We start from the raw sequence: 16,957 nt of genomic DNA, 5'->3' as shown, positions 1-16,957 counted from the left end.
TAAAAACAATCAAACAAAAGTTATTTGAATACAATCTAACATGATGAAATAAATACAATTAAAGTAATCAAGTTTTCACTTTTGACACAAATACATCACTAATTTATTATTGTACTTGTACTTTTTTTTTTAGAAAAAAATATTATTGTATTAAGTGTAATTAGGGATTTAGTATAAATGTATTAGTAAATTTAGTATAACCAATTAATAATTTGTATTAGTACACATATAATTATTAATATAATTGATAATATCAATTATATTACATATATTAATATACATTATATAATACATATAACTAATAATATTATTATCATAAATTTATAACTAATTAAATTATATATTATATATATACATATATATATTATATATTTATTTTTTTAAAATAAGTGACGGGACACTGGTACACTCCCCCTCCCAATCCCCCGCTCCATTAGCCACCCGTCCACTTTGCCATCCTTACTTACAATCATCTGGTTAACGTCCCTGGTCTTGGGTAGCCTTACTTGACGTTGCAAAGGTCCATCAATCCCTTGACTGTTGACTTCATTGATTGTGATGAATATTCAGGCAAATTTGTTATGCCTACTTTATTTGGACATGATATCCCGATTCTCCACTACATTTTAATTTTATACACAGACAGTATCAATAAAATGTCAAGTAAAGTCAGACCACAACTTTATTTTATTTTTTCTAAAATAACAAAACAACATGATAGTTATTGACTGTTGAACTATTGGACTGACTGTTAGAGATAAAGCAAGACAAGCCATGACTAAAGTTGTTAGATCCGGACTGTACTGGCTAGTTGGATCAGTCCGATCGTGAATCGACTTCTTTTCAAATTAATTTGTAGTATAAAATGCTTGATAAAAAATCAGTCAAAATCATAAAAAATTGACTAAATCAATTACCCGATTCGACTGGTTGATCTGGTTTTCAATTTTTTCTGTCTTTTTTTCCCATACATAATTTGAGTTATCTAAATTGTAATACTTTAATTTATTAATAGGAATAAGAAAATGTAACTCATTAAATGTAAATATCAAAATCATCCGCTTTCTTAAATGATATCTAAATCAAGATGTTCCCATCCCTATGATCTCATTAATTTAACATTAGTGATTTCAACTTGCATTGATTTGTTTTAATTTAGTTTTTCAAGTAATTTGGAGAATAGATATATTTTAATCATGAATTTATATTTTTATATATAATTATTAGTTTTATATTTGATTGCAAGTCTAATATTTTTGAAACATTTTTCATGATTGACCAAATATAACCAAGAATTTAATTTTAATAACATTAAACTGATGTCAGCGAATTTTTTAGAACGATCCGACCAATTGATACCTGACCCAATAATTTAGTCGAGCCGTTATCCGGTCCAAATTTAACAATATTGGTTGATAGCATTTACAAAAGGTATTGGTAATTTCTGAATTGATAACAGTGCGCAATGTCTAGCAATGGAGAGGGTAAAGTTAGAATTGAAACTTTTGTTCTGAAAAGTGATTGCTTAAATAGGGGAGAGGAAGATTTATCTACAAATGGACATCTAGTGGATAAAGCTCGATATTTAAGGGATACTTTCTAGAATAGTCAAATTTTGCATGTATGCAAATATGGTAATTTACTAACTCATCTTTTAGCTGACTTAGCTCTTACTTTGGACAATCGAATTGTATGGTGGAATAAATTTCTATCTTCTATTGTATCTCGCTACTTTGAATGATTCGAATGAATGACACAGTAGTGTTTTTCTCCTTTAAGAAAAAAAAACTTGAATGGAAAATAGGTATAGCTCTAAATTACAGCCCATAACTATACTGCATCACTGTAGACGGTCAAGTCAACAAAAACTCGACACTTTTAAAGAGGAGGATATGAGAAACGTTATCAGTCATTCAAATATTATGAGAAACGATATTATTTTGGCTCACACTTAATAGATTCAATTGTTAAATATTCAACCTAATTTTAAAAAATTTAATTGTCCAAATTTTGTCATATCTTTTCATTAAGTGATGATGCGATACAATTTGAATCATTAAATCATTAAAAATCGCAATTATCCACATTTTGGCCTATCATCTCTGTGACAAACAGTTAACCGGGTTGGACCAAGGCATATGCGCTCGCCACCCGAACATCCGATCCGCAGACGGTGACGAAGATGAAGAATGACCCAAGAAAACGCCGTAAATTTGGTGTGGATGCATTCTTCCGATGAGCTTTTCTACAAGAGACAGAAAATTTTGGTCCCCAATTTTCATCTAGCTGTTCTATTTGTCTTTTATCCGGTGCCAACAACTTGTGAGCCGGAAAAAATTTAACGAAGGCCAAGTGGGCAACAACAACTGGTACCCACTAAAATATGGTAAGCATTCCACTCAACACTGGCATGTGCCTGTCATACTTGATTCTAGAAACGAGGACGTGGATAAATAAATGGGAGAATTTCATAAACCTCTCCTGAGGTTTTATGAAATATCACCTAGCCCCCTCGAGGTTTTCAAAATCTTACTTAGCACCCCTTGAATTAACATTTTGGTAACATTGGAAGCCCTTCTAACCAAAAGTAATATTAAAAAATTCATGTTTGAGGAGAGAGATTATTTTAGTGTCTTTAATACCCTTAGGCTATAAAAAAAATGAACATTTTATAAACCAAGAAAAAAAAATACTAAATTGGAACCATTTTAAAAGTAAGGAGATGAAAATTGATAAGATTTTATGTTACAGCCAATAGTCACTTCTACAGTAGGAAGAGATAGTAAAAGCAAATATTATTTTTTAAACTATTTCTACAAATAGAACCCTTCATAGTGTTGAAGGTAATTAGCATGTAAAATCATACATTTGAGCAAAAAAAACTTAGTAATAGATAAAATTCAACTTCAATATCATACAAAAAATTTACTCAAAATAGACAAACTTTTTTATGGGTGTGAAATATGAAAATTTTATTATAGAAAAAGTCAGAATTTGAAAAACTATTCGGAGTTTCAATTACTTTATTTCTCTTGCACTCTATATGAATAGGAATAAATAAATAAATAAATAAAGTTGTGAAACACCAAAAAAGGGAAAAATTAAAAAGAACCTGCAGCTGTTCTTCTCCAAATGCATTGAATATTTCATTGACGTTTGCAATTCAATTATACATACATATATATATGTATGTTTGTTTGTTTGTATAGACATTATTAAAGAAAAGTAGGAAATTTAAAGAAAGAAAAAAAAGTTTAGAAAATTAAAAATGAGGGTATTATTGACAATTCATTACATTTGATATTAGTATATGGCTCTGCTATCACTTCAAGAGTGCTAAGTGGGATTTTGAAAAGTTTAGAGAAGCTAGGTGATATTTCATGAAACCTCAAGAGAGGTTTCTGAAATTATCCCTAAATAAATATTCGAGTATTAAACTACTTATTCACCCCAAATAAAACAAAAATAATTCTTCCTCTTAAGAAAAAAGATAAGTTGATATTCTTTTTTTTAGTTTTTATGAGATGCAATCCATGTTGATTGGGGTTACTAATTCTACACATCATGTATATTGCCCATCTTCTATAGAATTTTATTTTATTTTATTGCTTTTTAAGTCCTCCATAAAGAATTTCTTCCCTATTCAGGATTGTGTATCCCAATTAGATAATTTGTTTTTGCCCTACAAAATTCATAAGAGATAATGAATCATTTTTCGTTTGTTGTGCAGTTTTACTGTGTCCCAACTCCGAAGACTCCCACTAGAATAATCCAGAATCCAATCCATAGGAGTAAGCATGGCCTGGACACAGTAGAATTAAAATTTCCAAAATACGGAATCTATTGGCTGGCGGGGCAATTGTTAACATGTGCAAAACGCAGCCTTCGGTGTTAACTTTCAAGCCAGTAATTATTGGACCTTTGACAGAATCTCAATTAATGGAGTTTGTCCCCTCCCCTTTATTGTGTTGGTTTTCAAAGGTGGTAGACACTAGTGTTTTTATGCGATACCGATTTTCGTTCTCTTTAAATAAATTTGGCTTCCAAACTACTCCTTCAACTTTAAAGAGTTCGAAAAATTTTACTAACTAGTATAAATGCCCGTGCTACGCACAGTAGATTATATTTTTGAAAAAAATTACAATCTATGGAGGAATTTAAAAAAAGTAAAATATTATAATCACGGACACATGAAAGTATATTTAAAAAAATGAAACTTTGTAACAATAGTTCAATATATTATAAAACATCTCCATTATTTATAAACTATCACTTTGATGAATGTTGGATCCTGAAAAAAAATAGAAGTCTATATCGTAAATTGAGCGACATAAGGGTCCAATTAAATATAATTGAATACTTAATTTGATAAGTAAATGAAATACTTACAAACATTTTGCCTTTGATTTGATAATCTTCTACGAAGGTGTGAATATTATTCATACCAATCACCTCTGAGTGCGAACGCCAGTATTGGGTGTTTAATTAATTATGTTGATTTCTGTGAAGTTCGTACTATAAATGAGAATGCACGATTTTTGCATGAATTAATGTGTTGGTCGAACAATGCACCTTTATTTTCCTGACAATTAAAAGCATACATAATTCAAAATTACATTTTGTTTTAGACAGTTTATAAATAATATTATATAAAAATATATACATATAAATAATGTATACCTTTGTTTTTAAATCTCTAAGATAAGAAACATCACAACGAAACATGAATCGTGCATGCTTGTCTTGAAGAGTGAAGTATAGGTTACCACTGGAATCTCTAACTTCTATGTTAACATTGTATCTGTTAAAAAAAAATTGTGATGTATCATGCAAAAAATTATATTAAAATTCAAAATATATGAAAATAATTACCTGACAATAATGTCGACTACATCATTACAATGTATACACACCATTTTTACAATATGAGATTGACATGATTGTCCACAATTTTTGCATAACTCATGGAACATATTATCTATGTTGATACTTTGAATGTAAGCAAGTATCCGAAAATATTTAACCTAAAACGATCCAACGAATGTATAGATTACAATTATTAATTCGAAACTACATATAGATACTTGTTCATTACTTAATTAATTGAGAGGGATTGTACCGTAGGTAGAACTGTATATTCGAATATCGATATTCTCTTAGCATTTAATATCAACAATGCTTGGGACATTGTAAAATTGCATGACCGCAACCACATCACTAATTTCTGAGCACATTTATCATTCTCAAACCTGCAAATTTTTCAAATACATATTCGTAAGGGTATGAAATATTATTAATAATTTAATATTTTGATATTTGTAAAACTTACCAACTGTGTAGGTATTGACCAAAATCCAAGTAGTAATTGACATACAATTTGCTTGCTCGAATAGTATTAAGTGACGTTCTTGCACAATGTGTTATATTATTGATAAACTATAAAAATTAAATAAAATAAAGTGAAAAAAAATTGAATTACCTTTATAATTTATCACACAAATACCATAGGCTAGCAAAACATTGTGTTTTGTAACAGTTTGAGGCAAGTGTTCACTATCATCAGTTGCAAATTTATCACATAAAGTCAACCGAACTACTGTCAAACTTCATTTAGAGAATTTTGGTAAGTATAAATCAAATTTGCAGAATATAAAATATTTTAAAGATATTGAATTTATTAACTAACCTTTTGTCAAGTAAAAGTATATCACACTTAGTTTTATCATTGATAGATGTTTGATAGTGTGAACCAACAGATACAACTAAACCAATTACATCTGCAAAAGATCAAATAGTATAAGTAATACCAGTTCAAATATACAACTTAAATAGAAGTATGGTTAATTAAGAATGAAATACCTATCAATTGCAAATCATTGTCCATGTGTTGTTCTGTATCTCTTAGTTTGACCAGATTAAACTTGAAACGGGGTATGGTTACACAATCATCTAAAATATTCACTATATTCGTATCGTTTCCAAATGATAATTGGTACTAATGTGGTGCAAGCCGATATTTAAGATCTGCCGGAATTACATATATATTTTGAAACCAGTATACCTTACCTTCATGGAGATGATCTGCGAAAATATTTATTGTAGTAGGAAGGTGGGTGAGGAGTGTTAGTTGGAGTAAGGTATGTAAGGAGTGTTAGTGGGAGTTAACTTCTTGTCTGAGAAAAAAGTGGGAATGTTAGTTGGAGTTAACTTCTTGTTTGAGGGAAACGTGGGGGTGTAACGTACCCATGATTTTTTTTACGAAATAAATTAAATGTAAAATGCTAGAAAAATAGAGTTGAAAGTGGGAAGGTTTGTGAATGCTTGTTGCTAAAAATCCCTTCTCAAATTTATATAGATATAGATTGTTTGCCAAAGCATTTCTGGTTTATGTGGATAGAAGATTATTTGAAAATATTTTTTTTATGATAATGTTACAATTTTTTTGATATTTTGATGTGTGTAAAATAAATTTTTTTTTGATGAAAATGTAATTTAAAAACTTGTTTATGACACTGTCGAAATTTAATTTACAAAGTTGGATCAATTTGTACAACACTCGCCGAGTGTGTTTGAATAACTCAATTTTATTAAATAATATTTCACTTACATTATAAATATATTTTTAATTTATCTTTTTATATTTTTAACCATCTTTTCATTTAAACAAAAATTATATTACAAAAAGTACTATAATAATTATTTCAAATAATACTAGTTTGTACAAACAAATCCACGTTGCGCAAAGGAGGAAGGGATAAAAACGGAAAAGAAGAACAAGAAATTGTGACCAAGATGCCAAAGAGAAGTTAATTTAGAGGGTCCCATCGGGGAAGGAAGGAAGATGACAAGTTGCCAAGTAGAGAAAAAAGATAGTCAAGATTTCATCCAGTTCTCCACTAGAAGCGACAAGAAATTAATATACTTTCTAAAACGAGGATAATTGCGAATTGATGCATGTACCCACTTTCCAAGCAATGAAGACATAATCTGTGGCATCCAAGTCCAGGTATAAGACGAGGTAACTCACAATCTTCTCGTATGGAAAACTGACGACCAAGAGAACGAGACGAAACAGGTTGAAAATAGTAAATAGTAAGTACCATAGAGCTGCAGAAAATTAATGGAAATCTTTTCTATTTTTGGCTGCAGGATAAATACTAAATAGTACTACTTAATGACCATTAAGAAGAAACAACCAGAGCAACTAGTTGACTATCTGCCATCAAAAATATAAAACTCCATTCATCAATCTGCCTAGTCCCCACTCCCAGCCTCCCCACTTGGATATTCAACGGCTCAGATTCCCTCTCTGTCATCCTCAGACCCTTTAGCTTGAATGCTAGCAAAAATGATCCATTCTAAAATTCTTCACTCGGTCCCATGCTGCCGCGCTTTCTCTCAGGTACTTGCTTAACATTTTCCTACTGTTTGATAGTAGTATGTATGCTGGGAAAAATGCTATCCTATTGCGCCGGTACGGATCCCACGGAAAGTTCTATGTTGAAAGTTCCGGTGTTCACATACAACTACTGGTATACAAGCACCCTAACCGTTGTTTATCTGATTTCGCTCCCATCTGGGACTTTTTGAAGCCATCAAAGATTTTGAATCTGATTTTGCTCTGTTGTTAGAGTTGGTGTAAGGAAATGTTATGTGACTTGTAATTTCTGAGGACTTCTTTTGCTTTTTATCCATTTTTTCTCTTTCCTTTAAAGTTATGCTAAAGATATGCTCTTTCTTTGATTTTGTCATTAGTTAGTTAAATCTTTCATTCTTCTTATCATGACTTTTAGTTGTACTTTTGTGTTCTTGACTTGTTTCAGGGCTCTAGTTTCTGGGTTCTGAATTTGATGTTCAAAGCTTGTACCTTGGAAATTCTTGCCGTATGTGCCGGTTCTAAGTAGTTGGGAAAAGAGTGTTTCAAGGAGAATCTGACAATATCGAGGTTGGAAAGCTCTAGGAGTTAAAAAGTATTGCTGCTGACGAAAAATCCATGGTTATGGATGGAAACTCAAGAGTGGGCTATGGGACCACCTCTGGAATTGAGCTTAATGATGAAGGTGTTTCTGTTGTTCCTAATCCCAATCTGATTGGCAGTTTAAGACTCGATGGTAATGTAGTCGAACGAAATTATGCTTCCCGTTTGTCAGTCCAATCTCACCTATATCCAAATGAATTTGTTCCGCTGTCAAGCGGTGATTCGAACGAGGATTATGATTTTAGTGATGCGGTACTTAAGTATATAAATGACATGCTTATGGAAGAGGAGATGGAGGATAAGGGGTGTATGTTTCAAGAGTCGGCCGCTCTTCAAGCGGCGGAAAAATCATTCTATGATGTTCTTGGCGAGAAGTATCCTCCTCCACCTGATCATCAGGTCCCCAGTTCGAATCTGAGGGTTTCAAGTAGGGAGGAAAGCTATCTTGGGGGTTATGGTGGTCTTATTTGGTGCCCAAGTTGGAATAATGGTACTAGTGGATCGGATTCTACTTACGTACAACATTTCTCACCCTACAGTTCATCAAATAGCAGTGGGACTGTCGCTGATGGGCATATCGATTCTCCTGATAGTATCCTTAGGATTTCTGATATATTTAGTGATAGCCAGTCTGCTATGCAATTTAAGAAGGGGGTTGAGGAAGCAAGCAAATTCCTTCCTAATGGCAATGCTTTGCTTGTTGATTCCCAAGAGAACGGGTTGTTGGATAAGGACCAGAAAAAATGGCCTATGACTGTCAAGGTAGAGAGGAGTGAAAATGGATATTCACCTGATGAGTCGAGGGGGAAGAAAAATCCACTTCATGAAGATTTGCAACAACAGGGAGGTAGGAGTAACAAGCAGTCAGCTGTGTTCACTGAATCAACTGTGAGGTCGGATCTGTTTGATAAGGTGCTGTTATGCAGTGAAGGTAGAAATGAGTCTGATCTCCGTAAAGCATTACAGGATATAGCGGTTAAAAATGTTCCACAGAACAATAAATTAAAGGGTTCTAGTGGTGGGAAATCTCGTAGCAAGAAACAAGGGGCTAAAAGGAACATGGTCGATTTGAGAACCCTCTTGACCCTTTGTGCGCAAGCTATTGCTGCTGATGATCGAAGGACTGCAAATGAGTTTTTGAAGCAGATTAGGCAACATTGTTCTCCAACTGGGGATGGGATGCAACGATTGGCCAAATATTTCGCTGATGGTCTTGAAGCACGTATGGCTGGCTCCGGCACTCAGATCTACAAAGCCCTTATTACCATGCCTACATCAGCTGCTGATGTCTTAAAAGCTTACCAGCTTTATCTTGCTGCCTGCCCATTTAGGAAGATCTCTAATTTCTTCTCCAATAAGACAATTTGGCATGCTGCTGAGAAAGGCTCAACGCTACACATAATTGATTTTGGTATTCTATATGGTTTCCAGTGGCCATGCCTCATACAACGCCTCTCATCTAGACCAGGTGGCCCTCCCAAACTTCGTATCACGGGGATTGATCTTCCACATCCTGGATTTCGACCAGCAGAGAGGGTTGAGGAGACAGGTCGCCGTCTGGCTAATTATGCTGAGACTTTCAAAGTGCCATTTGAGTTCATTGCTATAGCACAGAAGTGGGAAACTGTTAGGATTGAAGATCTGAAGATCCGTGAAGATGAGGTGCTTGCCGTGAACTGTCTCTATAGAATGAGGAATCTACTCGATGAGACTGTTGTGGTGAATAGTCCGCGAAACATCGTCTTGAACCTCATTCGGAAGATGAAACCGGACGTTTTCGTGCTAGGGATAGTCAACGGTGCATATAATGCTCCTTTCTTTGTCACTCGATTCCGAGAGGCTCTATTTCATTATTCTTCTTTCTTTGATATGCTAGAGGCTAATATTCCCCGTGAAATTCATGAGAGAATGCTGCTTGAGAAAACAATATTTGGACGAGAGGCAATGAATGTCATTGCATGTGAAGCTGCTGAGCGGATTGAGCGACCAGAGACTTACAAGCAATGGCAGGTTCGAAATTTACGGGCAGGATTCAGACAGCTTCCATTGAACGAGGATATCATGAGGATGGCAAAAGAACGGGCAAAGTCCTATGACAAGGATTTTGTGATTGACGAAGATAGCCAGTGGCTGTTGCAGGGTTGGAAGGGACGAATTCTGTATGCTCTCTCTTCTTGGAGGCCAGCTGATTGAATTTGTTGGTTATTATTCTTGAAATGACAGATATCATCGAATCCTCCAAATCTTAATTTTGCATAAATGCATTAGTTTTTGAAGACGAGGTACTGATCAACTTCTGGACTAGGTCCTTTCTGGTTAGATGTGAAAAACTTCTCAACTTCAGCAAATTATCAGTGTCAGCATAGATAATGCGATATAATCGAGATTGTTTTTTATTCTTCGTTCTTCAAGAAGCTAATTGGAAGCAGATTTCCCAATTCTTGTCTTGGTATATCCTGCTACGGGGACTAGAAATTGGAAATTCCAGCGGTTGTCAAGTCGACATAGAATGACTAGAAGCAGTGTTATGTTGTCATAGGATTCCTATAACAGACATCCATGCTTGTGCTGTGTGACAAGATTCGTAGAAGTCAAATAAAGTAGAACTGGAGAGCTTTTATACATGCATTCTCTGGTATCTGTAATTAGCAGTCAAGTTCAGTGAATGAAAATGGTTAAAGATTGTTTTAGAATTTTTGTTGCCAGACAGCCAAAGTAACATCCTCCTACAACTGTTCATTGGAACTTTGAGGGCCTTTTAACTTTCATAGTTGTTGCCTTATGAAGAAGTTCACATTGATTCAACTGCTCATGTTCTTAAAAATTAGTGCTTGTTTCTTGTCTTTAGGGGCAGATATGCTAGTCTTGGCTCGCTTCAATCAGCTTCTTTGAGGACGAGTGGAAACATCCAGTTCACTTGCACGAGCAATTGACTTGTATGTTTTCTCTTTAGTTGAAGTAAGTGCATACCTGAATCCAACTGTTTCTGTTCCATTCCAAATCTTGGAATAGACTCATGAGAGTAGGTGAGTTTTGTCATGTCTGATGTTGTTGACGATTTAACAAACCAATGCACCGTGTAATCATGCATCAATTGGATTGGCTACTACTAGTATATATGTTTTGAAAAGTTGTAATGTATGCGCCGACAAGATAAGCATTTTCATTACCGTTTGTTTAGACTAAGCCTGCGGATAACGCTCCAATAGATAGACTTGGCAGACCACCCATTAGAATTCTTGCTAAACGCGGAGACGCGTTACTCATCTCACATTCCAGGAAACATAAACAATGCTACTAGTACTAGCCATCTTTGAAAGGCTCCATTTTGACTGTTAAAACGTGTCAATGCTTCATTGCTTTAGGTTTTTTTTTTTTTTAATCGGACACAATAGATTCTATTTTACATTTGCTCGTACTCTATACTAGGGAAAGGGGAATTCAAAGGGGTCAAGCGAGGAACTCGGAGGGGACTGACTACTACAGGCCTAAATGGATACCTACGTATCCGCTGATGAAATATTTTCGGGAAATTCAGGATATTTAGTATGTAAATCAAGGGATGAAATTCAGGATATTTAGTATGTAAATCAAGGGATTTGATCGCTTGATATACACCCAAATAAAATTTTAAAACTCTCTTCTGGAACCATTAATTTAATTGTTTTATTAGCGTCAGTGCGCACCATTCTCATGAGACCCAAAAGACGTTCCCCAACATTCTTGTATCAACGCGTGTGATTTAGCATTTGTGTCTTTTTTTAAGGCCTTCTCAACACAATGATAATGAGTGTTTGGATACCTCAATTATTTCAAATAATATTTTGCTTGCATCACAAACACATTTTCCAACCTACCTTTTTATATTCCCAATCACCTTTTTATCTCACATACATCACATCACAAAAAGTGTTACAGTAATTATTCCAAATAATATTTCAAATAATACACTATCCAAACAAACCCGTCACTAATTAACCACTCTTCTCTGTTCATCCACTAGGCTAAAAACAAAATTAATAATAACAATAATAATAAAGGAATGCTATATCTAAAATATTAGAAGTTTATAGACTTCGTGATCATACATGCGTGTTGACATAGATTACCTAATTAATTAAACAACTTTTACTAACTATTCAGCTATCCAGCACTTGTTTTTTTTTTTCTTGCTTTAAATGATAGTAAGTAGCCATCCAACACTTGATCCGTGGATATAAATTAAAAAAAAAAAAAGAGAAAAAGCTTAAGATATGTCGAAGTAAAGATGTCGTGCAAATTATATAGTATTCAAGCTTCTAAATGATTAATTCAAAATCCGTGATTTCAGTTAAAAAATAAATTAAAAAAAAACCCTCTCAAACGTAACATTGAAGACATCAGCGACATTGTAAATATTATTGGTGATGGAGAACATGCAATGCAGATATCATCCCTACTCAAAAACACCCGAGTTCCCGGGAACCTTCCCCTATCCCTAGTTATGGTTGAGTTAGCCGGTTTTCAAGATTCATCATGGTTTGCCCATTGACTAGCCACGATAGAGGCTACCTGCCATAACATAATGGCAGGACGAAGGATTTTTACCTGCCATAACTAGAGAATTGTTTGAGTCCCTCCCCGCAAGATCTCAGCAAGTCATGCATGCATGCAAATGGTCCGATCCGATCTTTTCAATTTTGGGCACTGCGCGCAGGAAGGAACTTACTTGCCATCTACTCTGTCTTTTTTTTTTTTTTTCTGCAATGGAATAAAACACACACACACACAAACAATGATTTGACACGCAGCAGGCATCAGCAAACCTGCCCGAAAGTAATAAGGGGGACCCACAAGAAACACCCATCCAGCCAATTGGTGACAGGAAGGTGCTCCTATGAACTTTAAACCCAGAGTAAATATCCCACGATCAACCGATGTGGGATGGATCTACTCTGTCAACCTTGCTATGCTTTGTCCTAAATTTTGTATTAACACTGACCTAAGATGGGTCATAATATATGTTAATTGAAGCGTCTATGTTTCTAGCAGCTCTTAACAAACTAGAGCCATTTTCCAAGAAAATCTTGAGATATAAACAATGATGGAGTCTATTGACCTATAGTCAATAGAGACAAAATTGTACGCTTATAATGATGTTGCCATTATGTCAAAAACAAAATTTTTTTTTATTCGATTTGAGATTATGTGTCTTTAATAACAAAATTTTGTTATTAATTGTTATTTAATAGCTTTGAGGCAATTTAGTATATAGAATAGATGAGGTGGTTGCTTCGGGAAGTAATAATGTGACGGTGGGTGAGGGGGGAAGTGTAAAAATTGAGGGGGTGCAATTATGAAAATAACCTAAAAATTTGTAAAGTCTATTTTTTAAAATTTGCAACATTAAGGGAGTGCAATTGCTCGCTCTGAGTAGAAGGTGGCTCCTCCATCCTTGAATACAGAAATAGGAGGGTTTTTCTTTTTTTCTTTCATTTTAAGCACCTAATAGCATAGGTAGCCCATCGAATCTTTTACTTACATCCCATTTAAGGCTAATATAGCATGCAGAATAATACTAAGGAAGATGCATCTTAATACAATTCAAATTTTTAATCTTAGAGCCTGTTTTTTGTACCAAAAAGACAAGTTGGTGAAAATGAGATACTCAATTTATTCCAAGTGGAGTCGAGCAACATAAATTTCTGCGTTTGGGCCTCCAAGTTGAGTTTGAAGTAGCATGTGTTACTTTTTCTTCGGACCCGATCCAACATCGACTAGCCCCACCCCAGACTTTCAAGTTTCAAAACGTAAATAATTTCCATAAGCCCTATTTTAAACCCCCAAGAAGGATGTAGCAGCAAAAGCAGAAAAGGAAAGGAACCATGAGTGGAGCAGCAGGATCGCCCGATTTCTTCTACAGAGAAGCTCAACGCCTTGGCTATGTCGCTCGCTCTGCCTTCAAGGTACAGTTCAATTTTTTCTCCTTCCCCACTTCTGTAAATTTTGTTGAATTTTTTTTCCCACAAAAGAGCTAAAAATGAAGAAATCATAAAACTGGATATGAAATGCTACCAGAACAAATTGAATATGAAATTTATAATCTTAAACACATTACGAGAAAAACCCATTTGGTAGTTGGATTTGGTCATGCTCTGACATTTTGAAAAACTACAAATTCTGTGATGGGAAGGGCAGTTGCTGCAAATGCAGAAACAGTACAAATTGATAACGCCTGGTTCTTCTGTTCTTGACCTGGGCTGTGCTCCTGGTGCTTGGCTTCAGGTTCTACCGTTTTTCTTTTTTTGATAGTTTGATCTTTCTTTTCATCTAAAGTTGGTGTTTTTTCGGATTGATGAAGAAAAAAGTGGGCTTCTTGGATGGCTTTTAGGATTATTTATCTGTAATTGCGATGCAGGTGGCATGCCAGAGCTTGGGACCATTACAGAAAGGCGGGGCTGTTGTGGGGATCGATCTTAAGGTTACTGTCAAGTTCCAATCTTTATTATATCTTGGTGTATTTGTGAAACTTATTTTGTGAATGTATGCTGGTAGTTTCGTTAAGCTTGGTGGGGTAATGAGAGATTGTGACTTAATGAGAGTTATGGCTGTGGTGCAGAGCAGAAGGTGAAGGTTCCGTCAATGCATTGTGATGCAAGGGTTCAGACTGTTTGTGCTGATGTAATGAGCTTACCCAAAGATCAAATTAGGGCTCTCTCCCCCAAGGTATTGTCAAAAATTGAGTTTCATGTTTGCAGTTTGCAGTTCTGACTTCTGATATATTGTGGTTAACTGAAATAGAAAATTTATTTGATTCTTTTCTTGAGTTAGAAAGTGCATTGGTCATCTTGGTCACTGATTAAGAAGAACAGAGTATATACTAAGAATCTATGATGATCCTCCCTCTCTAGAGTTAGCTGAGTTTTGGCCTTCTCTCAACGGATTCCATGATAATAGATGGAGTACCCAATATTTGGACAGAGTTGATAACAACATTGCAGTGAATTGGGGAGTTATTGGGCAAGAAATGCGTCTTCCTAGTTGCAATCTAGACGTCTGTTTTCTTTGCTTTTACCATATGGACTCGAGAGTAAATACTTGTAGTGATTGCTGAAGAAATATGCTACTTATATCATGCCAAGAATTATGTTACTAATTTGATTTGGGGCCCGGAACCTTCTGGCATTGCAATAATAATTATGTTTGTAGAAAAAGGGAAATTTTCTCCTTATTTTGCACATGCACATATTTTCTCTTTCTCGGCATTGTAGGTGTCCTTGTATTCTGCAGCTCTATGTGACATCATGGCATAGTTGCATTTGTGATGATATCTGTGAGTCAGCTCTATGCTTTCTGGAGGCAAACTCCTTAGCTGGTCCTTAATTGGTTCCAATTTTTTGCAGCAAAAAGGGTTCTCAGTCATTCTGTCTGATATGTGTCCGCTGGTTTCTGGGATCAGAGCTAGGGATGCAGCTTTGTCTGCAGAATTGGGCATGCGAACACTTGAATTGGCTGTTGGGGAGGCTGGCTTGGTGCAAGCTGATGATAGTATTGAACAAAAGGAACAATCGGATGTCTCTGGTTCTGATCCAGAGCATCGTGGGATTCTGCTGCCTGGAGGCCACCTTGTTGTAAAGCTTTTGGAGAGTGAAGATGTTAAAGGTTGCTTTCCTGTTACTCAGAGCAGTTTATTCTTATTGGTCTGAAGTAATTTGCGTGTAATATACTTATGAAGTATTATCATTTGCTTTGCAGATTTTAGCCACATCTGCAAACCCCTTTTCAAAAAGGCAGCATGGTTGAGACCTAAAGCTACGAGGTCATGCTCCAGAGAAATATACTTGATTTGCCAAGGATTATTGTCTTTGAAAAAATGAGATGTTTGACGCTGCTTGTTTCTTCTGGATTTAATAGAGCATGAATACAAATGTGAACAGAATGCAGAAATTCATAGATTAGCGTATGCCAAATTGTTGGCAATAGTGTATTCGATCCTACCTGGAAGAGCTCGAGGCAACGTTGTAGATGATATGTGGATTTAGTGCAAACGGGATGGTTTTAGTTTTATTTTCACCCTTCCAGTTGTTCTGAGCTTTAAACCATGTGCCATATTTGACATGTACCCAAAATATAGCCTTGACAAAAGAGTGGAGTCTCTGCTGCTTTTATTCTTTGGTCTGCAAAGGCTGATAACAACAGTTGGAGGCTTTTGAAGCTGGGGATGAAGAGGGCATTTATTCTAGTTTTGCATGCTTTAGTGGATTTTTGCTGCTTGCAGGTTCCTTTCGCTTTGTGTTGTTTTAGTTGGCTCTCTATTTTCTTTGAGAGCTCAGTTAGCTTGAGCTGAAGTGGGAGCAGAGATTGAGGCAGAGGTCACTGTACTGATATCTTGGAAGCAGAATTGTGCAGAAATAATCTATTCATCGGAACATAAAGAGATGTGCCAAGTGGTTTAAATTAGCCGCACCGCAAAATTGGAAGCCTAGCCATGTCATGATACAGCAGGTGTCTGAAAGAGTTGGACCGAACCAAAAGATCATAAAGCCAACTCTATTTCTTTTGGATAATTACTCCATCAGGGGTAAAAGTGACATCCAAGGGTAGCATGAAAAAGGTATCAACGAATTGCAGCCAAAAATATGTGCAACCGTGGCAACCCATTAGCATAAAATCCATGTGAAATGACCAAAGAATCCACACACCAATGGTGTTGATAGGGGACGAAATTCACTGTTCATCCAACCGATTTGCATCTTTATATTGTTAGGATAGGATAAAATACAGATGTAAAGACAATATCACGCGTCAGAATCTACTCATAAAATTAGACGCCATTAAATTTGACATTATCCAAAATTATTCAATTTACATTGCTCAAATCTTTGAATTAACTTCTTGCATCTTGTGTTGAAAGTATAAAATACCTCGTGGTCATCATATCACTGTCAGATGTCTCAAGTTAGGCAAATACTAGTAAAAAGAGAGCTACATCAAATGGAG

At 35.2% G+C, this 16,957-nt stretch overlaps 2 protein-coding genes across 5 annotated transcripts; both read left to right on the top strand.

Annotated features, from left to right (window-relative positions):
* Positions 1–7,342: 7,342 nt before the first annotated feature.
* Positions 7,343–10,783, top strand: LOC113763743 (scarecrow-like protein 14). Of its 4 annotated transcripts, none has more exons than XM_027307653.1 (2): positions 7,343–7,402; positions 7,824–10,783. In XM_027307653.1, exon 2 carries the CDS (start codon positions 7,994–7,996, stop codon positions 10,169–10,171), a length of 2,178 nt encoding a protein of 725 aa, XP_027163454.1. In that variant the 5' UTR covers positions 7,343–7,402; positions 7,824–7,993; the 3' UTR covers positions 10,172–10,783. The 4 variants fall into 4 exon arrangements, with proteins under 4 accessions (XP_027163454.1, XP_027163456.1, XP_027163455.1 ...); XM_027307655.1 differs by lacking the exon at positions 7,343–7,402 and adding an exon at positions 7,451–7,532; XM_027307654.1 differs by lacking the exon at positions 7,343–7,402 and adding an exon at positions 7,545–7,638.
* Positions 10,784–13,810: 3,027 nt separating this feature from the next.
* Positions 13,811–16,229, top strand: LOC113763126 (ribosomal RNA large subunit methyltransferase E). Its single transcript, XM_027306856.1, has 6 exons — positions 13,811–13,923; positions 14,156–14,242; positions 14,376–14,438; positions 14,582–14,683; positions 15,361–15,619; positions 15,713–16,229. Exons 1-6 carry the CDS (start codon positions 13,843–13,845, stop codon positions 15,832–15,834), a joined length of 714 nt encoding a protein of 237 aa, XP_027162657.1. The 5' UTR covers positions 13,811–13,842; the 3' UTR covers positions 15,835–16,229.
* Positions 16,230–16,957: the final 728 nt, after the last annotated feature.

This window comes from Coffea eugenioides, chromosome 2 (genome assembly GCF_003713205.1).
Source record: "Coffea eugenioides isolate CCC68of chromosome 2, Ceug_1.0, whole genome shotgun sequence".
Classification (NCBI taxonomy): Eukaryota; Viridiplantae; Streptophyta; class Magnoliopsida; order Gentianales; family Rubiaceae; genus Coffea; species Coffea eugenioides.
The sequence above is the reverse complement of the archived record's forward strand: the minus strand, read 5'-3'. Positions and strand labels throughout refer to the sequence as shown.

What these genes read in the sequence shown, in the direction of transcription:
- LOC113763743 (XM_027307653.1), top strand. Translation starts at nt 7,994, where the DNA reads ATGGTTATGGATGGAAACTCAAGAGTGGGCTATGGGACCACCTCTGGA.
- LOC113763126 (XM_027306856.1), top strand. Translation starts at nt 13,843, where the DNA reads ATGAGTGGAGCAGCAGGATCGCCCGATTTCTTCTACAGAGAAGCTCAA. An exon ending in CTCCTGGTGCTTGGCTTCAG is followed by an intron (nt 14,243 to 14,375) that starts GTTCTACCGTTT and finishes ATTGCGATGCAG; the next exon opens with GTGGCATGCCAGAGCTTGGG. An exon ending in GGAGAGTGAAGATGTTAAAG is followed by an intron (nt 15,620 to 15,712) that starts GTTGCTTTCCTG and finishes TTTGCTTTGCAG; the next exon opens with ATTTTAGCCACATCTGCAAA.